Here is a 22,145-nt window from a genome sequence, read left to right as displayed (position 1 = left end):
TCTCCATCACTGTACCTCTACTCGCGCGCTCCGCCATCGACAACGACATCTCCGCCAGTACCCTCCGCTCTCCACCCCTCTCTCCGCCCCGCGCTCGCACTGCGACTCCAGCGCCACGTCCCCAAGAGCTTGCAGCACTTTCTGCCCCAGTAGTGCAGCACAAACCTCCGCGAGCAGACAAGCTTGGTTGGCTGAGTTTCACGAGCACACCCCATCCTCGCAACCCGTAGGACACCTCTGCCTCGTTCGCGCGCACCCCGCTCACTTCTGCCATCATGGCCGCCGAAGTTTCCGGACTGCCCAATGGCAACTACGCCGTGCACCAGCCTTATGCCGCTGGGGACCAAAGCAGCTACGGCTACTCTGCCTCCAACCAAAACTCACAGCCACCTGCTGCTCAGCAAGCTCCGCCGCCCTCTACCACGCCCTCCAACACCGCACCGCAGTCCGCGCCGCAACCTGATATTCCCAAGGATGAAGTCGGCTGGTATTTCGTCGAGCAGTACTACACCACGTTGTCCCGATCGCCGGAGAAGCTCTACCTGTTCTACAACAAGCGCTCGCAATTCGTTTCGGGGCAAGAGACCGACAAGGTTGCCGTGTGTGTAGGACAACGCGCCATCAACGACAAGATCCGCGACCTGGACTTCAATGACTGCAAGGTCCGTGTGACCAACGTCGATTCGCAAGCTTCAGACAGCAACATTGTCATTCAAGTCATCGGCGAGCTGAGCAACCGCGGCCAGCCTCACCGGAAGTTCACGCAGACATTTGTCCTCGCCACGCAGACCAACGGCTATTTTGTGCTGAACGACATCTTCCGATACCTAGTCGAGGAGGAAGACGAGGCCGAGACTGAACCACAGCAACAGCAACAAGAGGAGACACAGCAGGTGCCCGACGCAGAAAGTGGCGTGCAGGAACCTGCACCTACCGAGGCGCACCCCACCACTCTCACGAGCTCCTCTGACCCTGCCGCCGTGGAGCACGATGCCGAAGAGGTTGATAAGAAGATCGAAGAGAAGCTCGCGAATGGAACGAAGTCAGAAGCCGACGAGAAGACTGCTGCTTCTGAGGAGGAGAAGGCGGCAGCGGTAGAGCCCGAGACGAGTGAAGAAGCGCCGGCCGCGCAGACCGAACAAGAGCCTGAGCCAGCCAAGGAGCCAGAGAAGGAGGTTATTGCCGAAGCGACTGCAGAGTCAGAGACCGCGAAAGAACCGGAGCCAACACGTGCACCTTCGCCGCCAAAGCAGGAAGCACAGAAGCCTGCGCCCGCACCAGCACCAAAGCCGGCCGCGCCGGCAGTGCCAAAGACTTGGGCCAGCCTCGCAGCATCTGCTGCCAAGACTGTAGCTCCAGCAATTCCACAGCCAGTGGCACAGGCCGCGAAGGCCGTCGCTCAGAAGACAGCCACAGCCACTCCAACCGCACCAGCCTCTGCTACCAACCCAGCAACCCCGATCACTCCGTCTGCCCCATCTTCACAAGATGCAAAGGCCAACGACTCGCAGGACGAGTGGACAGCAGTGGGCAGTGCTCACAACCGCAATGCCTCAAAGCAGACCAACTCCGCTCCGCAGCAGCAGGAGCCCCAATTTCGTGGTTACATCAAGAACGTTTCCGACAACGTAGATGGCAACAAGCTGAGGGCAGAGCTTGAGAAGTTTGGCGATCTCCTCTATTTCGACATTGCGCGTCAAAAGGTAAGCCTCCTGGAGAGGTGCGCTAAGCTTGACCGTCTGCTAACTATCTCACAGAATTGCGCTTTTGTCGACTTCAAGACCGCTGAGGCTTACAACAAGGCCAAGGCCACCCAATTCGAGGTTGATGGCAACGATGTCCCATTGTTCGTTGAAGAGCGCAAGTTCCGTCCCGGCTCAACACCATATATTCCACGCGGCCAGTACCAGGGCGGACGTGGTGGACCTCGTGGTGGTGGCAATCAAGGTGCACCACGAGGCAATTTCCAGGGTGGCCGCGGCGGTCCCGGTCAAGGCGCACCAAGAGGCCGTGGAGGATATGCGTCTGCCGGCCAGCGCGGCGGACGGGGCGGTGCTCAGTCTTAAGCATCACGCCACGTCAACTTGAAAGAGGTCTGCAGCGTCGCCCCTGCCCACTTTTCACGGCGAAGGAACGAATTCGGCAACCTTTCACCTACCATTCGACGCGATGTACCATTACTTTGAACGTATTACGCCTCGATTCCTCGCTGATCGAGTTCATTTGGGAGTGGAAAGGACTTCTAATGTGTCATTAGCAGCAGACGAAATGTTATGTTCAAAGAGAGACGGCGGCAAGGGAAAAAAGCGAGCTTGTTATTATATCAGCTAGGTTTTTTGCGTTGCATAGCGTGGCTTCCTGAGCGTGGCAAGGGGCACGTGCTTGGCCTTAGAGCGGCACCAGAGCGACGACATGCTCTGCTCGATAGTTTGCCACTCGACTCTGTGTATGAAGAGTGCAGGGTTTAGACTTTCGAGACCAATTGTACGAACACATTGCCTTCAATTCTTTTGACGACTATCTCCATTACTGCTGCCTCTAGCAGGTCATAGCCTCGCCCGTGAGGTCCCTTTGCTTGATCAATGTCGAAAAGCCCCGTGCATCCGGATCACTGCAGCTCTGCTTCTTAAAAGCGTCGACGGACAGGTCTGGAGCGTCGTCCGGATATTCAATATGAAAGACTGGTTTGTTGGCATCGATGAAGGGTCTGTATGAGTCGCATTCTTTGTAGTGCACACCTGGAGTAGTCATTAAGAAAAACTCTCAAGCAATGCAGTGCCAGGCGTCACTGCTTTGTCGGATGAGGCGATGACTTTGACTTACATTCTTCGTTGATCTCCCATTGGGAGACATCCACCACGCGATTAACAAGAGCATCATCGCCATTTTTCAGGCCATATGCTAGACCCGCTTCATGTGCAGTTTGAGCCATAAAGCGGATGAAGTCGACAGCATCATCTTCCGTCATATCGAATCCAGAATCATTCTGGTAGCCATCGATATTGTCTGGATCTACGCCATCACACCCTTTGGACTTGGCCTCGTCTATCCTCTTCTTCATAATGTCTCGGACGCCTTGGTTTCGGACATCGACCCATTTCTCGTCCGGCCACTGAAAGTGACACAAGATGTTAGCATTGATCCCGAGAAATCAAGATCAAGACAGAGATCCTGCGATGTATTGAGATCCAATAGCGTTGTTGCTTTGAACCTCTTCACAGTTGTACTTACCCCGTCCATCACCTTTCCCACCGCCTCTTTCGGGAAGTCTCCAGCATCGCTTCTGTAATCTTCTACACTCCCAGCCGAGAAGTAGCATATCACACGTCGTCCTTTGGCATGAAAAGAATTTATGAGCTCGGAGCTCGCGAGAGCCATATCAAAGTCCCAAACAGAGTACGCGTTGTCCTCGGCAGCAGATACATCGGGCACTTTCAAGAGTTGAATATTCCATGACTGGCCTGCGGTCGGCTTCCAAAAATCGGAAGATTGTGTGTTCGAAGGTGTCGAACCTGTATTTGTCGGAGTGTCATAATTCCAGTCTGACGATAGCCAACCTTTCAGTGGTGAAAGCGCTCCAAGAATCTGCTGAAGTCCGAGATTGTCCGCGAGGCAGAGAGATGAGAATTGTAGGGCCAGAAGTCCAGACCGATGGATGCTCTTGACCATTGTGGGGAAGATCGACGCACCGCAAACCAATCTCGAAAACAACAACTTGGTCACTGAATGTGTGTTGAATGCTGGACCACTCGCCAATTGTGCAGAATCAGTACAGACCAATTAGTCGCTATATATCGATCATGCGTTCGTGTAGAAGTCAAAAGTATTGATTGTGCGCTGTGGCGGAGGCGCAGTCTGGCCAACGCCTACGCTGAACCTTCGGCTCAGCCAGGAAGCATCGTTACGTGCTTCTGCTCGAAGGATGCGGCGTAGCTGGAATCACACACGCTTCTCAAGAGGCTCCAAGCCTTCATCGTCGCAAGTCATGAGGCTTGTGCCGGTGCTTGTGCGCGAAAATCAGGAACGAGACATGGTCTTACTTCTTCGCTCCCGTTCCATCTCTGCACAGTGCCTCGGCAGGATCTGACCACTTTGAAGTGTACCAAGGTATTCCTCGCGTCCACCGCAGCTTTACTTGGTGCATCCCAAATGAGACTGAGACAATGTTGACATGAAGCAGACAAGAATCTCGTGATGCGGTGGGTTTGACGACTGGGCGCCACTTTTGCGCCGTTCCCCGGACAGCTTTCTGCCTTTAGGCTTCAACATATCGCTTCAGATCATCTCCTTGCGCATCAAAGGCTTTCTGGAGGTTCTTCTTCAACAGAAGAGCCAGAACAGGAGCTAACAGTCCATAGTAAGATTCGTAACTGACATATCTGATCGTTCCATCACCAAGGCCTGTGAGGATGTTGAGATGTTCCGCAAGCTGACCGGGACCATCGTATCTCCAGCCATTAACAGCGATCTTGCCTTTCCCGTCCACATTTCTCATGTCAATGGTAACAATTTCGTCCGAAGTGGAGTTGAACGGACCGAGCAAGCCCTGAGTAATGAATTTCACTTTGGTTCCGAGAGGAGCAGGGCCCGGTGGCAGTGATTTGGGATCAATTGGTTGCACATCGACGACGAATGAGTTCCATTCCGAGTAGCGACTGAAGTCCAAGAGAGCATCGTAGGTCTCTGCGATCGATGCCTTCAGCACACGCTCGGAGCACACGGTGAAGATGATGCCGTCACTGCCGTATGTAGCTGTAGGCAGCTTTTCCGCGTCGTTGCAGCGGGTGTTGACCAGCTCGGCTGGTGGAATCTTATAAAGTTGTGCTTGCGAGATTGTCGCCATCACGGCGACAGCGACTTTCCAGGAGGTTTTCATCTTCATTCCTAGTTTGACGAGCCTGCTTCCAAGAGTTTACCGACCTCGAGGTGAATGTGGAAGAAACGAACTTGTATTGAGACCAATGGCGAATGTATTGATTCCATGCCAAGAGTGCTGACGTCGATGGCGATTCGGAAATCTCGCATAGCCATACCTTATCCCAGGATGAGGCTGCGAGCGAGCGATTAATGGAGTCTTCAAGTCAGTGATGCAACGTGCCAATCCAGGAACCCTAATCTCTGAAGCCCGAAGATTGGGCAGTTCGTACTTACCGCTACCTGTTATAGACAACAATGCAGCTGGAGAACGCGCTGCTTTCTCGTCCCCTCGACCTTTGCTGCAACGTTTTCTGGATACACACAGCTGAACTGCGAGACCATAACGCGCAAAGCGTTCGGCATCCGAGTGGAGCTTCGCTGGAGAGCAGACAGCAGACAGAAGAATGGACGAAGGTTCCGGCCAGGCGCGTGCCTTCACTCGTGTGGTCTTGCCTTGCCTGTGGTGGGCTTGGCGGCTTTCGCAGATCCGAGAGAAAGTATCAACCACCTCAAACCTGCCGAACGTGCAGTCATGGGTGTCATTTGGTAAGCAGCGGCCACCTGGCTGTCTGATGGTGCTCTTCAAGAGACTCTGACATTCCCAAATGCGTCCTCGGCTGTCTGGGACATGGAAGACGGAAATGGAGCGCGCAGAACGCGTCGCCTGAAGTCGTGCACAGGGCGGTCGAGAACATCCATGAATGAATCTATCAGAAATGGAAGACCTGATGGGCCAGTGCTGCGATACAAGCGAAGAGTGTTCGCATCGACATGTAAATGGTGAGTCCCTGAGAACCTGAGCGACAGCCTCTTTCGACTGGTGTCGGCAAACTTGCTGATCACGTTCAAGCCCTGCGGCCCCTGAGCCCATCACCTGACCCAGCGAGGGCGAGCGGAAGCAAATCCTGTCATGAACAAAGTCGATTCTACCCTCCATTCAAAAGTACGAAGTCTGATCGGATGAGGTCGTACAGCGACCTGTTGCACTCGACGCACATCGTCGAGCAACGCCGAGCCATGCAGATACGAGCACAGCTTCACGAAGGGAACAAAGACCCTGAGCGACGCCACTGAATCTCATGACTCTCCAGCCCCGCCGCGATTCGACAGTCTTAGGCTTCGCGAAGTGTTTGCGCAAGCCACAAATCTTCCTTCCACATTTTAGGGCCAGGGACTGGATTTACAAATAAGGTAATGGGACTCTCTGTCGTTTCAATGGCGTTTCGCTCCTTTCAGATTTCTTGTTCTCAAGCCTGGAAATCTTCCAAATTCAATGGGCAGATACGACTATGGGCATGAAAAGCGCGATGATGGCGGCTGGCGGCCTTCTGGCCGCGCGAATCTGCCATACCTGAGAAGACGGGTTCCAAGAAGGGTTTTGTACCTGATTGCTTCCATCGTGTGTGTGGTCTATCTGTTCTGGACGCATCAATGGCCTCCGCTATCATTCACTATTGGCCAAACAGAATCAAATGCACCGGACAATCAAGGCTTGCGAGAGTCTGTAGTCGGCCGATGCCGTCATCTGCCAGGAGCGGACGACACAGTGGTGGTGATGAAGACGGGCGGGACTGAGCTCGGGCACAAGTTGCCGATACATCTCAACACCACACTCCTCTGCTATCCCAACAAGATCATTTTCAGTGACTACGAAGAGGACTTTCAAGACGAGCACATTCTCGATGCGTTGGAATCCGTGAACGAGGTGACCAAATCTCAACATCCCGATTTTGAGCTTTGGAGACGTCTAAGAAATGGCGGAGGCAGAAGGGCACTCGAACCACATGAGCTTAGCGGTCAGGTTAGCAAAGTCGGAACCTCGATGGGAAAGACTGATAACCCCGGCTGGCGACTGGACAAGTGGAAATTCTTGCCTATTGTGAACAGGACCTTGTCGGAGTGGCCGAACAAGAAATGGTACATCTTCGTCGAGACTGACACTTTTATCCACTGGCAAACCCTGCTCAACTACTTGGCAGCACTCGATCATACGCGGCCGTACTATATCGGCGGGCCTATGTGGATTGGTGATATACTGTTCGCCCACGGCGGGACCGGATTTGTGATTTCCAAGCCTGCGCTAGAGAGTGTGGTGAGCATGTTCAGAGGCCATCAGACTGAATGGGAGTGGTTCGTAAATGACTTTTGGGCTGGCGATGGAGTTCTCGGGAAAGCCATGATAGATTCCGGCACACGAATGACCCATGGATGGCCCATCTTCCAAGGCGGCGGTATCGGAAGCATGGATTGGACTCGTAACGAAGGCGGTCGCAGGCTGTGGTGTTCTCCAACCGCGAGCTACCACCATTTGACTCCGAGCGTTGTCGAAGACCTTTGGCGGTGGGAGATGGACTGGATGGCGCAAGTTGATGTACGTGAAATGTGTCCTGCATGTGGATGTTTTGCTGACTATGTTGTGACAGGAACCGCAAGCCGTGCTGCACCATCACGATATGTATTCCATGTATCTACTACCTCGGATCCAGAAGCCACGGATCAATTGGGACAACCAGTGCACGGATGACAAGGGACCTGTGGCAGATCTCGAGGAATGCCGCGGCATTTGTCAACAGTCCAGGACATGCTTGCAGTATTCCCTCAGCATCGATTCGAGGTGTCTGATTTCGGAGAGACCGCAGCTTGGTGAGATGGCCAAAGGTGTCGAATCTGGCTGGATCGCGGATAGGATGGAGCAATTCGCGAAAGAGCAGGAGCCTTGCCCACATGGTGAAGAGGCGTGGATTTACTGAAGAGTGGTGCTTTGTGCTGTTTGCTGTCGAAATAGTCGATGACTTCAAGCACATGTGACTTCACCGAATGAACACATCTTGCGGAGCGGTCCACTGCTCCATCGCAAGCGCCTCACCATTCATGACGCCTTGCACGTAAGCCTCTCCGACCAATCTGAAGGTGCCATCTGTTTGTGGCCTTAGAACATATGGCACTCCCGAGCCGAGGATGATGTACACAAGATCCCCTTCGGTCGTACCGTGAGGTGCTAATCCAATGTAGCCGGTGGTAGTACCGAAGAATACTCTGCCACGCGTTGGGCCCAGAGTCAGTGTCAGTCTTGCATTGTGAGGATCGTCAAGCTCCTCGGCAAGGTCGTGCTCGTCGATGAGGCTGCGTCTGCGTCGAGGTTTGTGAGGATTGGATGAGCTCGCCGGCGTTGGTTGTCCTGTGTAATAGCCATGTCCTTGGTTACGATCAGCAGTTGTTTAAGTTCTCGATCAACATGAATGAGAACACCCACTGCACAAGCCGAGTTCACTTCGTAAACCTCTGTAGGCATCGCTCTTTGCTGTACTTCCAGGAGATAGCGCTATCCTTGCGTTGGAGATTTGTCTAGCCTCAATACCCCAGCGTTCTATAGAATCGCGAGCATCTGAAACAGAATCGCCCAAGAGACGGACATTCCCAGCTACGGAAACAGTATCGAGCAACTTACCACAAAGCTGAAGGCCAGTTTCGTAGTTCCAATCGATCTCTAGCTCATCTCCACCAGCTCTGAATCGTGGATCGAACACAAAAGGCCTTGAGAGGAGATCGGTGGTCCAATCCGGAACCCACGACTGCAGTGGCGAGCCACGATTGTGATAGCCGGCGCAAGATAGCAGGATCAAGGCATGTCTTGCTTCCTTTGCGGTTCGCGAGATCTTCGCGTCGCTGCCCGCACTTCTGCTGGCTTCACCAATGACATGCAGGGCGAACTCGGTGAAAATATGCTCGGGACTGCATTGGTAATCTGGCTCCAGGTCATGATTGCTCAGCCCGAGGAGCGCAAATACCTTGTCTCTCGGGTCCGTTGCACCTAGATCGCGGGACATCAATAAGAGGTCGAGCAGATCCATGTCGTTGGCATGATCGGCTTGGGGCTTGCGCAACGAGATGGCAGTGGCATGTAATTGCTGATGTCTTCGCCGAATGCGATTTATGCGCGAGAAGGGTAGCTCCCAGGCGCTTGCCGTAGGGTCTTGGTGCCAATGCGCTGCAGATGGCTCATCAAGCAGGCTGACAATAGCCTCCAGATCATCCCACAGTAAGGTGCTCCCACCTAGGACAAGTTCGACGACAGGATTGAGAACAATCTCTTGCACGATCCACGTACGCCAGAACCAAGGTCTGCGCAAGATGGCAGCAAGCGCTTTCCACTTTCGGTCGCCTCGGCGAGGGAGGCCAGGAGTGTCCAGCAAGGACTTGGGATGAGCGCTCCCACACAGTAGTCTCAGTTGCTCTGCAAGCTGCATGCCTGCTTGAGAATCATCGTAGTGATCGCCCAGCCACACAAACACCTTTCTAGCATTGAGGAAGATCTCTCCCATCATTTTGACTTGTGCATTCCGCTCAGGGAGACTGTCCTGCCAGATGCAGATCTGATCTATCCATAGCGTAACAGGATGGATCGGATCGCGGAAGCGGAACAAAGCCTCGTGGAGATTCTCTGTCACTACCAGTCGTCTATCATTGCAGAGGATGGTCTTCGTCCTGGACGCATCTCCCCATGTATACGAAAGGGCATCATAACCATGAGGGGCTTGCTGGCCAGATTGCGGTAACCACGATTCGACCAAGTCTATCGCAATCCGCTTGTTCCCAGATCCCGGTCGGATTCTGGCAAGACGGATGCCATGTCGGGTGTCTCTGAGACGTTCGTAGTGGAAGTCCTGTGTGTCCTGGCCTGAGTTTGTTCGGCTTGTGTCTCGAGCCAGGCTCATAGTTATTACTCTAATCGGAACAGAGCTCAGGAAAACTGCACGCCCTGTTCATCGTGCCTGCCAGCATGCAGCAGCGGCAGGAGCTGTGTTCTTGCTGAGACACATATACATCTCGCCGTGAGCGGAAAGTGCTCAGCATCATCCGCAACGAGAAAGTAACTGCATGATCCTCAGCCATAATAGTCGTGGTCCACCACTCCTTCACTCCCCCATTCCGACACGTGCTTTCCAGCTAAGCGCCCGCCAGCACTTCCGGCCCCGACTTGCAGCGATCTCGAACGCAATCCTTCGGTCGGCACTCAAGCCATCCGCTGCCCACACGCTCAGCTCGCATCGGCCGAGCAGCGCGAAAGGCTGAAGGGAGGGATCGACAGCCTTCCATACTCACTTGTAGTCTACCTGTCTGTATCACACCATCTATCTAATTCTCACAAAACCACCTCGCTGTGCACGCCGGCGGGCGCATCTCCATTCGCTCGTATACCTCACATTCGCTTGACCGCAACCAAGACCAGATCAGACACGATTGCTCCCACCACGAATCCTCCCAACCGAAAGCGGCTGCCAGTTGCGACGCGATGCGCTTCCACGCCTTTGATCGGCGCGCCAAAACTGCGCCTTCGTCCTACCCTCGCGTCGTCTTCCATGGCATACGGTGCGGCCAGCTCCTCGCGAGCTTGGTCGTTGGAGGCATCATGATGTATTTCATCTACCAGCTCACGCACGACAAGTGGAATACGCCATGGACGTTTATCTGGGTAAGAATGGATCTTAGGGAGAGAGACCCAGTGCGCGGTCCTGGAAAGCAACGAGAGAGCTGGGAGATTCTGAGTCTATACTGATCCGCTTGTGTCACAGCTTTCTGCCGCCTCGCTCTTCTCCATAGTCGCTCTCCTTGTCACGATCGTACTGCACTGCTGCTTCGGCCTCAATCCGCGATTCAATCTCGCCATCAATGGCTTCTTGCTGGTGGTCTGGGCGATCAGCTGGTCACTTCTCACGTGGTTCATGAGTGGGACACTTGCGAACATGTGCGACGTGCAGCACTGGCATGAAGATGTGGGAATCATGGTGTGCAGAATATACAAGGCATTGTTCACGTTCACATTGCTGGGCTTGTAAGTGACCGGACCATGCGAGGAATTGGTGAGGTTGATACTGATATATCTTGCACAGCATCTCAACAATCGCGGCTTTCCTTTTGGATATCTGGGTACATCGCAAGAATACCTCAAGAGGAATGTACAAATTGCAAGAGCTGGATCACAAGAACAGACCGAACGCTGTGCGTGGGCCTTTTACAGATCTTGATCACGATGAGCTCAGGCCTGGCAATCCGCGTGAGAGCAGCGCATGGGAGGCACCGCGGCACTCTATGGGTCCATATGGCGAGCAACCAGAACTTAGAGCACCGCGTCAAGGCTATGCTGTGCCAGAAGGACAGTTCGGTTACGATACGGAGTACAGTAATGGTCACCACCAGATGCGATGATCGCCCATTTCCAACCGAGGAGACACGGAGTTGAGGATGTTATGAGCTTGTTGCATTTTCTAGCCATTTGAGATACCACTTGCGCAGATCACCGCGAGATATGTTACGATGATGATATGATAGCGACAGTAAGGGATGTTTCAGCCTTCGACAGTTTCCAGTCGTCCGCCAAGGTGGGAGAAAGACGGTGTTTTGAATCGCAGGCAACCTGCTGTTATTTGTCAGCCACATGATGACAGATGGAGGGCCATGCTGCAAGGCACAAGACACTGCACGACCTCATCCATGCTGCCGAATGGCAGCACAAGAGCCTTGTGGTCAAATGCAACGCCATTGCCGCGTGCCCAGATCTGTGCGACTACCAGCTTCGCCTCGCGTGGACATCGAAGTATGCTAAGGCTAAGATCAAAAGGAGCCCTTTCCATGGTAGTCGGGCCACAAATAGAGCACGGGATGTTTTTATTGCGGTCTGGTCGTAAGCATGCCGCTTCGCCTAGCAAAGTCAAATGGCAGCCCTGTGCTCGACGACACTTCATCTCTCCTCTTTTCACTCTCCATCTTGTGTAACCGTCACAAGCAAGGCATGCTCACTTCGCATTCGTGTATCACGCCGAAAAGGTAGCACAGAGTTCGCCAATCCGGACACGAAGTGCCGTGCGCCTGGTTTCCTCCAAGCGACGGAAGCCACTTTGCAGAATTCTCGAAGGATTCTCGTCATTGCACTTTTCGTCCACAAAGAAAACCTCCACAGCATTATCGAATGGCAGATAAGCGCAACTATTCTTGCTATCGGGCCACGCGCTCTACCAGTGACGCCGAGCGGAGACGAGATCCACTTTCGCGAGCACCTCCATTTATCAGCGACTGATCAGGAACTACGTCAAGCGGAAGGCCACGATGAGCCCACCCGTTGTTTCATGCAGACAACATCGCACAACGGCGCAGCCTCAAGACTCTAGGCAGGAGTGGCTGCCACACCGCAGCACAATGCCCTTATATCACAGCCGTACATTGTCGTGGTGATGTGCTGTTGTGCACCCCGTTGTCCAGGCGCCACAATATATCTCGGCGGAGGGGCGTATCACAACGCTATACTATCCCTGTCGCGCATTAGTGTCGACAGGCACACACTGCAGGAACCCGCTCGACGATGCCGTATCCGGGTGCTCGCATGCACAAACGAGCAAGAATTTGTTTGACACGACCGGCCTCTTGCCTCTCCCAGCGCACAAGCACAAGTCCCACACTACGAAAGGAGGAAATTCGGCAGGACCGACATCCAGTCTAAATGAATCAAGATCTCTCCATCAGGCGCTCTTGGGCCGTCGCATAGCCGCACCCGCTCGCTCGTTTGCGAGACGGCGTGTACACCATTTCCCTCTTTTCGTCACTCCCGTTGCTTGTCCATTGGTGGCGTCGATCCGCCATGCGTGCAATCCTTCCGTTCGTCTTCCTGCCCTACTCGGCAGCAGTAGCTGCGACAAGGATACCTCGTACTCACATCCAGCCTCCGGAGGAAGTGGATTCTCTCCTGCAGACGCTTCGCGATGAAATAAACTGGCTGGAGGCTGCTGTTCGAAAAGACTACTCACGCCTGGCCTCTCTTTTCCACGCCGGCCCAACTTCCACTCGCTTTCCTTTTACGACTAATACACCAGGTACGGAATTACCCGGAGGCCAGCAACAATCCATTTCTCTTCCAACTAGTACTTTAATATCACAAACGACTTCTTCCACGACTGTTCCAACGAAATCAACACTGAGCTCGATACCAGTTGCTACACCCCTGGCACAAACACAAACAAGCCGAATATCGATGAGCAACTCGTCCATCATGGGCGTGACTACTTCTCAGCCGAGCGCGGCACCAGCAGCGACCGCAGCCGCCAACATCACATGTGCGAGCCTCTGCTCAGCACTTTCTTTCACTGAATCAGAATATCCGGTCCACCCAGTGTCTTGTCAATCATATGCTGCTGGCGATGATATCACCATCACTGGCGGTCAAGCGCAGGCAGGCTGCGGAACATCTTTCTCACCTCAACTCGACGTCTGCCGAGTGGTTCTCACAGTCGAGACCAGCGATGCTTCAGAGACATATATGGAAGTCTGGCTTCCTGAGAACGGCCAATGGAATGGACGCACCATGAACACTGACAACGGAGGTGTCAATGGATGCGTGCACTACGTTGACATGGACTACGTCTCTAGCCGCGGGTTTGCTGCCATCGGTGACAACGCCGGTCACAACGGTTCTTCGTTCGACGGCTCGTGGTTTGCAGACGACAACGAGGTCATTATCGACTGGGTCTGGCGCGCTCGTCACTCTGCTGTTGTTGCAGGCAAAGAAGTCGTCAACCAATTCTACGATCAAGCACCCGAATACTCTTACTACATTGGCTGCTCGGCCGGTGGTGCCCAGGGCATGAAGTCCGCGCAGATGTTCCCAGATGACTTTGATGGCATCATTGCCGGCTCTGCTGCTGCCGACTTCAACCACCTACAAGCCTGGAGCGGCCGTTTCGTGCAACTCACTGGCACATCCGACGCCGACCCCAAATTCCTTACTCAAAACGACTGGATCACGGTCCAAGCTGCCATCTTCGATCAATGTGATGAGAAACTTGACGGCGTCAACGATGGCATCCTCGAAGACCCTACTCTCTGCCAATTTGACTCTTCTGTTCTTGCTTGCAGCAACAATGCTACCCTTTCCGGCTGCCTGACCGACACTCAGGTCAACACAGTCCGGGAAGTCTTCACCGAACTCTACAACACCGAAGGCGAACTCCTCTACCCAGCACTCCTGTACGGCTCCCAAGTCGATGCCTTCCGCCTCGGTCAACTCTCCGGCAGCGTCCAAGCCATCTCCCGCGACTGGTACCGCTATGCAATCAACGACGACCCAGCCTGGGACCCTCTCAACATGAACCAAGCTGACTACGCTCGCGCCGACACTCTTGACGCCTACCACGGCAACGTCTCCCAATTTTCCGGCGACCTCAGCGGCTTCCGCGCCGCAGGAGGCAAGCTCCTCATGTACCACGGCACAGCCGACCCTCTCGTCTCCAGCAGCAACTCCCAACGCTACTACCTCAAAGTCGCCTCCGAACTCGGAATCGACAACGTCGCCATGGACGACTTCTACCGCTACTTCCGCATCTCCGGTATGGCACACTGTGGCGTAGGCGGAATTTCCGGTGCTGGAGCGTGGATGTTCGGACAGAACGCCGCTGCGGCTGTCGCTTCGCACAACATTATCGACTACCTCCAAGAATGGGTCGAAGATGCCAACCCACCTGAGACTCTCATCGGAACGAAGTATTGGTACGATACGATTTCTATGGGCGTGCAATTCGAGCGTGCGCACTGCAGATTCCCGTACAGGAATACTTTCATCACGGGCCAGGATCCTAATGATGTGGATTCTTGGAGATGTGAGTTGATCGATGAGTGGAGGGAGTGTGGACCTGGGGCTTTGCCTCGGTTGTGTAATGTTGATGGTAGTTTCAACTAAATTGCCAAGGACAGAGAGCATAGTGCGAATGTTTCACTACTGCTGATGCTGATGGATGGACATGAAAAGGGAACAAAAGAGACAGAACAGGCACAAAAACTTGTGAAGACAGATGTAGAATAATGTGATTGATGATGAATCTAGATATAAGCAAGAGCAAAGTTCGCAAATACCACTCGGTGTACATATTTGACTACGTTGTGTTCTTGGTTGTTTCCCCTCTGGGCTTGCCGACTCCCTTCGTTGTTCGCCTCCAGCACCATTTGCAAAATCCGGAACTGGAGTATGTGTGGTTGCTTTATGCCTTCATCAAACATTATCATTCATTCGTTAAATTTCTAGACAAGACTCTGCCTTTCTCAGCTCAATTTTCATGCTCTCACTAGGCACGCGTACCCGGATTTACCTAGACACCGATTGCCCTCACATCATGTCATTTCATCCCAACCCTCAGAACCATCCCATCTTCCATCTATCCTCATTTCGAATCACGCAAGCAGTAGATGAAGATAACCCGTAAGCAAGCAGACCCCATACGCCATCGCTAAATCGCGCGAAAAAGTACCCTGATTTGGGCCACACAAAGGGTTTTCACCACATCGCGCTTCCCTTCTTCGTCAGCTTCCCTCCCTCGTCACTCCCCGACCTCAAGCCAAAGAACGAGCTTTTCTTCTTTTTCGGCTGCTGTCCGCCCGAAACATTCAACATGCTAGCCGATGGGTTCCCTCCACTCATCATGGCACTACCACCCGCACCGGGTTGCAAATACATGCCGGGCCTCGAAGAAGACGCTGGAGGAGGTCTTGAAGAAGAAACATGAGATGCCGCAGGTCGTCCTTGCGGTATCGAAGGCAGTCCATTACTTCCAAAACTCCTCCTCGGAGGTTGCTGTGGCGGAGATGGGCGATGACCGGTCGTAGTGTGCGGTCTCGCGATGTTCGCTTGTTGAGGTTGAGGTTGCTGCACACCGTATAATTTTCTCAAACGTTCGGTTTCTTTTTCCACTTCCAGTTCCTTTCTCCTGCGAGTTTTCTCTTCTTCCTCGACCATGCGTTGGAGTCGCTTTCGCTCGGCTTCGTCGGCTTTGGCTTTCTCTTTCTGTTTGCGACGTTCGAGTTTTGCTTCGGCTTCGGCTTGGGCTTTGAGACGGGCGGTTTCAGCTTCGATCTCCCACTGAGAGCGAGGGTCGGCATGAGGTGGAGGTGGTTTGGATGTCGAGGACGTGGTTGTTGGAAGAGCGGCTGTGGATGTCGCAGCAGCGGTATGAAACAGAGGCCGGTTGTTGAAGTTGGTCAGAGGCGGTTTCTCCGGCGGCAAAGCAGCAGAATAAGGAGCAACCTTTTGCATCGCTGTATTCAGTTTCGGCAGAGCGGTCGTCGACTGTGCGGCTCTCCCAGGTGGAAGTCCTGCCCCATAGACTGCTGAAGGAGGATGATGCGAAAGAGCGGGAGCGCCGACAATGCTCACAGGAGGGTGCATCATGCGATTGTTCGGATTCGACAATTTCCTTCCACCACCACTCAATTTCCTCTCATTCGGCGCTTGTGAGACATTGAAGACTTCTCGTAGTCCGTCCTTGGAAGCAAAGTACAAATCCTTGATCACCACCGCACTCAGTAGCAACACGACCTCCATCCCCTTTGGATCCTCCAATTCCAAACGATCCATGTTCGATTCGTAGATTGTCAATTCTCGCATACTCCTCCACAATGCCACAGCAATGTCTGGATCTTTTTTGCTCTTCTTCTTGACCTCGGTATCCGTGCTCTTGCCCGTCATGTAGCATATCAGATCTCGACTCAATTTGCTCTCCTTGCGCCAGACGAAATTGATTTTGGGAGTGATGGCTAGACTCGCTGGATCGGATTGTCCGCGATCGAGGTAGCTGGCGCTAGGTGTTCGGAAAGCAATAAGAGGCAGACTGAATTCGTACGAATCGGAGGCTCCCCATTTGCCCTCCTTGATGTCTACTCGCACTTGCTGGTCGGGGTTGTACAGCTGGACGGCGAAGTCGTGAGGGAGGATAGGTTGGGGAGGCGGAGGGATGCCTCCGTTTCGGCGGATCTCTTCCTGGTTCAGCGTCGGTTGTGTCCAGTCTGGCCGGGCGAGGACTTCTCCAAATAGGATGTCGGGGTTGTAGGCGTCGAAAAGGGCGACGGCGTAGCAATTCTTGTGGGCAGGACTCGTACTCGCAGGGTCGGTATTGTGAAGCGCGTATGAGGGAGCGGGGGTCGAGCCATGGTGACTGTGGTAGACATCGCGGTGGTGCTTGATGCCGTCTGCGGCAGGTTTCAGGAAGTAGACGGGCAGATTCTCGTCCAACATGGTGGCATGTGTTGCAGTCTCGGGCGAAGTTGCCTCTTAGTTTCTCGGACGTCTGTCAAGTGAGATTGAAAAGAGTCACGCAGACTCTGGTAGCGAATGTGGTGTGAGCACTGCCCCTCTCACTTCTAACGAGAGTCCCTCTATCGGTGTTCGGTCGTGGAGGCGTTGTTCAGTCAAGAGGCTTACCGCATGGGCAGTGCGACGGACTGCGATGAAGCCGAACAAGCACTGCGGCGAAGGGTGTGACGACGAAGGGACATCCTCGTCTGCGATTGTGCACTAGTAGACGGTTCGCATATCAGCACAACGACCGCCGCAGCAGCAGGCGCAGTTCCGCCCATCACGCGCCATGTTTCGAGTCGCGTTGCGTTCCTCGTGCAGGCGACACAAAGGGCCTGCATGACGCTGCCTGTGGCTCCTTCGGCCTCGGAGCATTTCACCCACCCGGCCAATCAAATTTTCAATCGACATTTGCTTGTTTCTCGGCTTCCGCGCGAGCTTCCCAGTCCAGCCGTAGTCAGATCGGACGCCGTCCCACCCTTCTGCAGACCACGCTACTGCTTCACGTTCAGCTGCACAGGGGTGCATCGCATGTCTTCACGATGATGAAGACCTCCGTGCGAGATCCGGGGGAAGGATTGCTGATGCCTTGTTCCTGCAACTACTGTATACTGTCCCACCGGGCGGCCTGCAAAATGGGAGGAGCTGCATGAAGGCCGCGTATCCATCGATATCTTTGCACAGCCTCCATCTTCAACTCCTTACCGCCGACCCACCATCAATGCCTTTTCTGACAGGCATGCACGTAACGCTTGCCCCATTGACCACGCGTCACACGCACGAGCAGACGTCTGCTCACTCTTGGCTGCCCTCGCTTGCGACAATGGGAGAGAAAGGCTTGCCATGCACAAGTCAAGCTCTCCGCGGAGGAGAAGCTAGTGTGCTATTGTAGTATACACTATGTTCTCATCGCTAACGAAAACACATTACGCCTTAGCCAGAACTGTCCAAGGCCGTGGGGCTTCTTCGCCTCCGTCTCGCAGTGTCCAATTGGAATAGAATCGCTCCATCTGCAAAGTAAATTTCGGAACGCAATGTGCACATTCAGAGACTCGCATTCCACCATAGCAGAAGCTCAGGCAGCCACTTAGGCAACAACACTAAGCAGAAGTCAGCACATCACATCTCATCTCACCGATCGAACATTGGAACTCACCTCCAAGGATGCTCCTCCTCACCATACTGTATCCCCTCGATCCAATCCTTCATCTGCTTTGCGATCGGTCCCACCTCTTCTCCGGCCGGAAGCCCACAGTCCACCAACTCTCCCTTATACGAGATGGCCCGGACAGGCGAGACAGTCGCCGCCGTACCCGACCCGAACACCTCTAATAGCCGACCCTCTTTAGCAGCCTCCGCCAGCTCCCTCATCGTGAATCTCCTCTCGTTGACTTTCCACCCCTGCGGCACCATCCTCTCCCTCGCGAGCGCGAGAACAGAATCTCTAACCACACCCTCCAAAATCGTACCATCGAGCGGGGCAGTCATGAGCTCCTTCTGGCCATCCTTCCCTTGAATCGCAACGAAGAAATTCATCGTTCCCACTTCCGTGACATAATCTTCTTCCAGCCCGGTCTCCGGATCAAGATCCTTGAACAGCCAAAGATTTTGATGGAAACCTCGTGTCGCAGCTTGCATTTGTGGCACGATGCAAGGTGCGTAGTTGGCTCCCAATTTGCTAGCTCCTACACCTCCGGGCCAGGCTCGTACGGCATAGTCCGTCGCTTCGAGAGATACGGCTTTGAAACCTGTCGGGTAGTAAGGTCCCACGGGAGAGGCAATCACATAGAGCATTGCGCTTCCTGGTGGTCCGACGCCGAGTGTTCTTTGGGTTCCGATGATGTTGGGCCGTATGTAGAGACTGTAGCCTTTTTGTCTGTTTCTTCGTCAGCATAACTCCACAACATTCAACCTGAAATGCGGAGCTTGTCCTCATTCAAAGGTTTGAGGGATAAACACGTACGAAGGAATAAACCTCTCCTCCATCTTCACAAACTTCTTGATCAACTCAATCACATTCTCCCCCTCAAACGTCGGCAACGCAATCCTCGCCGCACTCTTATTCATCCTCTTCATATTCATATCCGGTCGAAACAATCTCACATTTCCTTTTGAATCCTTATAAGCTTTCATTCCCTCAAAAGCTTCGAATGCATAATGCAATACACACGTCGCCGGGTCAAGTGACAGATTTTGATATGGTGTTATTCGGGGAGGAAGCCAGCCGTCAGAGGCTGTCCATTCGAGACTGAGCATGTGGTCTGTGAAAGTGCGGCCGAAGATGAGCTCCGAGTTGGGAGTTATGGGTTTGGGAGTCGTGGTTTGGGTTATGGTGAGGGTGGAGGGGTCGATGGCGCTGAGGCGGGGGTCGCTGGCGTCGGGGGCGCGGAGGTTTGAGAGGCGGGTGGTTGTTGAGAACGAGGAGCATTTTGTTGTGCTTGTGAGGAGAGCTGGTGCTCTCGTTGCGCGGCGGGTGAAGAGGGTTCGGAGTGCCATTGTGGTGGTTCGGGCGAATGAAAGGGTTCGCGCAGTACTAGGTTGTGAGAATCAGGCTTCCTTTTGAGTTGGGATGCTCTCTGATAATGCCAATGGCTGTGAGTGACTCAAGAATGTTTTTGTGATAGGGCGCACAGGTTCCTGGAGAACGGTTGACACATTGCCGAGAAGGGAAATGCCAAGTGAGGGTAGCCGACATCGGCAAAGTAAGCAGAGAAATCTAGACTTTCACATTGCGGGAGAGAGGAAAGCGAATGATGTTGCAAAACTGGTATATCAATAACATTATCTGATCTGTCTGCGTCTGCGTGATGAGCTCATTCACAGAGCTCACGAGTGTCGCCAGAGCCTCGTGGTCGTTTTCTTGCCCAATTCGCAATTGCAGCGCAATCTCAGGCAACTCATGAGCGCCCATTCACAATGGGGCAGTGCCTCTCTCATCAAAGCTGACTCTACTCAAGTGGCATATTGGCAAGTCTCACCATGATCTCATCTTTCGAACGAGCGTCCAAAAGAGCCTAGAGCTGGGCCAGTCGAGGCATGATAGCTCGAGACTTTCCCGTTATTCAGAACTCCAGCCGTCTCTCAAGCATAGAAATGATTCCACGAGACCGGACCTGTCGTCTCATACATCGCCTCCTCGGACACGACGTGCGTAGTGCGTGGCGGAAGCTCGCCAGCATAAGTCCCTCGTCTCTGCTGATTCATCATTCTCTGCTGTTCCTGTTGCTGTAAAAGCATTCGTTCCATCAAGCCAAAGCGCGGCTGAATTTGTGTCAAGGGCATATAGTTCGCTGCTGGAATATCGTCTGCCAGGCCAGGAAAGTCATAGAAGAAGTTGATGTCCATGCGCCAGTTCGCCATGTCCAGAAGTCCGCTCTCGAATCTATTACTGAGGTGGTACAAAGAAGACCTCGGCGAGACGGCCATGATGTCGAACGGCTCGAATTGCCAAGCGACTCGTAGGTTTCGTGCAAAGAGAGCCCAGAACTTGTTTGTGAGCATATCAGTTTGCGAGGACATCATTCGCTCTCTTAATTTGGGCCACGTCAAATGATCGATGACTGGTTCGTGAGCGATGAGGGTCTCCGTTACCCTGTCACTCCTGTCAGCTCATGTCTGGGAGGGCACACTCGGACGATACTCACTGAGGCTGGAACCAAGCTGGTAGGGGTCCCTCCACTTGCACTGCCACATTCTTTGTCTCAAACATGTACCGCTTGTGCAGCATGCGAAGACAGCTGACCCGCTCGATCATGTTGCACTCCTTGAACAGGCACAGGTCAACCATCTGGAGTACTTCCCACAACGGACAGATCTGCTCATAGCGGGACAGCGCGAACTTCCAGCCTTTCAAAACAGCCGAGATGATTACATCCTGGTTGTGTTCATCGTCGTAGCAGACGCGGTCCGGCGAAACGTTGCGAATGTGGTCTACCAGGTGATTGAGGAACAAGGTCAGCTCTCGACCCTCAGCTGTGGGCTTCCCTCCCGCTGTGAACTGCGCCAGCAGCTGTGGATGGGGTGCTATTCGATTGGCATTGAGGCCGTCGATGGTGGTTGAGGGGCGTAAAGTTTGGCCTCCGACACTGCCTGTTGGTGTTGTGGTATCGTTCGGTACATCGTGGGAAAACCCTGAAGGAGTCAGCTTTACTTCATACAATAGAAACCTCCCATGCCGCACCTATCGGCTGGTCCCAGTATTGAGGAGCCGGAATAGTCTCGAGGGAGGGTGCGATTGTCCCGTCGATATCTGTTGATGCTGGACTGGTACTTCCAGTCAAAACAGTGCCCGGCGTAGTCGCTGCGGGCGCATCTTTGATCTCGCCTTTAGGACCAGAGGCCTCCAATTGTAGGACTCGTGCTTCGAGCAGGGCAAGTCGGTCTTGTACTTCTTTCTTCAGAAACCTGTTCTACGATCGCCAATCCCCGTCAGTGATTTCCTTGAATACACACGCGAATGCGATGCATGAATGAACTCACGGCCTTGCGATCGACCTCTTGCTTTCGTTGACGCTGCTCAGCAGTGAGAACGCGACCGCTCGCCCAAGCTTTCTTTTCGACGCCTCCTGCATCTGTGCGACGGGTACCGTTGGTTGTGCGACCGCTCATTTTGAGAAATTGCCATAAATGGCTGCAGTTGGCATATCAAGCAGGACAGCTAAGCAATGTGCCGCTGCACCACGTTCTTCGCACTAGATGTGCATGTTGGCTCCCAATTCGCAGTGATGCTTGTAGTGGTATCGCGTGTGCGTAGGGAGGAGCGCAGTCGGACGAAAAAGAGGATCTGTTCCCATAACGTAGAACCCCGCAGGAGGCGTTCGAGATCGACAGACAAGAGTCCAGTCTCCCGTGGCACTTCGTCAGAGTTCTGTCGGCTGAACTCTGTATTAAGCCTACACGCCATGCTTAAGGCTTGTCACTGGCTCTTTCCGTGGCCAGTAAGAGGTCTGCAAATTACAGAATGGTTCAGGACACTGAGGCCCTGCACGAAGGTTGGGGTTGTGTTAATCATTCCGATAGCGACTTGTCATTCTCACACTTCTCCGACACCAGAATGCAGCCGTGCTGGGCATATGACAACAGATAGATGAGCCATAGAGTATAGACAAGGCGCAGTCAG

General features: G+C 53.5%; 10 protein-coding genes across 10 annotated transcripts; 4 read left to right on the top strand and 6 right to left on the bottom strand.

Annotated features, from left to right (window-relative positions):
• Positions 1-275: 275 nt before the first annotated feature.
• Positions 276-2,066, top strand: CKM354_000291500 (uncharacterized protein; the record flags this gene model as incomplete). Its single annotated transcript, XM_044798086.1, has 2 exons — positions 276-1,703; positions 1,758-2,066. 2 exons carry the CDS (start codon positions 276-278, stop codon positions 2,064-2,066), a joined length of 1,737 nt encoding a protein of 578 aa, XP_044654021.1.
• A 472-nt stretch (positions 2,067-2,538) lies between these two features.
• CKM354_000291400 (uncharacterized protein) lies at positions 2,539-3,669 on the bottom strand (the record flags this gene model as incomplete). Its single annotated transcript, XM_044798085.1, has 3 exons — positions 2,539-2,738; positions 2,824-3,112; positions 3,232-3,669. The coding sequence occupies 3 exons, from the start codon at positions 3,667-3,669 to the stop codon at positions 2,539-2,541; spliced, it is 927 nt and encodes a 308-aa protein (XP_044654020.1).
• Positions 3,670-4,255: 586 nt separating this feature from the next.
• CKM354_000291300 (uncharacterized protein) lies at positions 4,256-4,882 on the bottom strand (the record flags this gene model as incomplete). Its single annotated transcript, XM_044798084.1, has 1 exon — positions 4,256-4,882. The coding sequence occupies one exon, from the start codon at positions 4,880-4,882 to the stop codon at positions 4,256-4,258; it is 627 nt and encodes a 208-aa protein (XP_044654019.1).
• Positions 4,883-6,190: 1,308 nt separating this feature from the next.
• On the top strand, positions 6,191-7,667 carry CKM354_000291200 (uncharacterized protein; the record flags this gene model as incomplete). Its single annotated transcript, XM_044798083.1, has 2 exons — positions 6,191-7,288; positions 7,341-7,667. 2 exons carry the CDS (start codon positions 6,191-6,193, stop codon positions 7,665-7,667), a joined length of 1,425 nt encoding a protein of 474 aa, XP_044654018.1.
• A 60-nt stretch (positions 7,668-7,727) lies between these two features.
• On the bottom strand, positions 7,728-9,632 carry CKM354_000291100 (uncharacterized protein; the record flags this gene model as incomplete). Its single annotated transcript, XM_044798082.1, has 2 exons — positions 7,728-8,113; positions 8,171-9,632. The coding sequence occupies 2 exons, from the start codon at positions 9,630-9,632 to the stop codon at positions 7,728-7,730; spliced, it is 1,848 nt and encodes a 615-aa protein (XP_044654017.1).
• A 578-nt stretch (positions 9,633-10,210) lies between these two features.
• CKM354_000291000 (uncharacterized protein) lies at positions 10,211-11,124 on the top strand (the record flags this gene model as incomplete). Its single annotated transcript, XM_044798081.1, has 3 exons — positions 10,211-10,390; positions 10,491-10,750; positions 10,809-11,124. 3 exons carry the CDS (start codon positions 10,211-10,213, stop codon positions 11,122-11,124), a joined length of 756 nt encoding a protein of 251 aa, XP_044654016.1.
• A 1,426-nt stretch (positions 11,125-12,550) lies between these two features.
• CKM354_000290900 (uncharacterized protein) lies at positions 12,551-14,641 on the top strand (the record flags this gene model as incomplete). The annotated part of the gene is made up of 1 exon (XM_044798080.1): positions 12,551-14,641. One exon carries the CDS (start codon positions 12,551-12,553, stop codon positions 14,639-14,641), a length of 2,091 nt encoding a protein of 696 aa, XP_044654015.1.
• A 591-nt stretch (positions 14,642-15,232) lies between these two features.
• CKM354_000290800 (uncharacterized protein) lies at positions 15,233-16,966 on the bottom strand (the record flags this gene model as incomplete). The annotated part of the gene is made up of 1 exon (XM_044798079.1): positions 15,233-16,966. The coding sequence occupies one exon, from the start codon at positions 16,964-16,966 to the stop codon at positions 15,233-15,235; it is 1,734 nt and encodes a 577-aa protein (XP_044654014.1).
• Positions 16,967-18,178: 1,212 nt separating this feature from the next.
• Positions 18,179-19,522, bottom strand: CKM354_000290700 (uncharacterized protein; the record flags this gene model as incomplete). The annotated part of the gene is made up of 2 exons (XM_044798078.1): positions 18,179-18,902; positions 18,990-19,522. 2 exons carry the CDS (start codon positions 19,520-19,522, stop codon positions 18,179-18,181), a joined length of 1,257 nt encoding a protein of 418 aa, XP_044654013.1.
• A 585-nt stretch (positions 19,523-20,107) lies between these two features.
• Positions 20,108-21,634, bottom strand: CKM354_000290600 (uncharacterized protein; the record flags this gene model as incomplete). The annotated part of the gene is made up of 4 exons (XM_044798077.1): positions 20,108-20,618; positions 20,671-21,157; positions 21,207-21,435; positions 21,506-21,634. The coding sequence occupies 4 exons, from the start codon at positions 21,632-21,634 to the stop codon at positions 20,108-20,110; spliced, it is 1,356 nt and encodes a 451-aa protein (XP_044654012.1).
• Between the last annotated feature and the right edge of the window lie 511 nt (positions 21,635-22,145).

Source organism: Cercospora kikuchii, assembly GCF_019650295.1.
Source record: "Cercospora kikuchii DNA, contig_00002, whole genome shotgun sequence".
NCBI lineage: Eukaryota > Fungi > Ascomycota > Dothideomycetes > Mycosphaerellales > Mycosphaerellaceae > Cercospora > Cercospora kikuchii.
The sequence above is the reverse complement of the archived record's forward strand: the minus strand, read 5'-3'. Positions and strand labels throughout refer to the sequence as shown.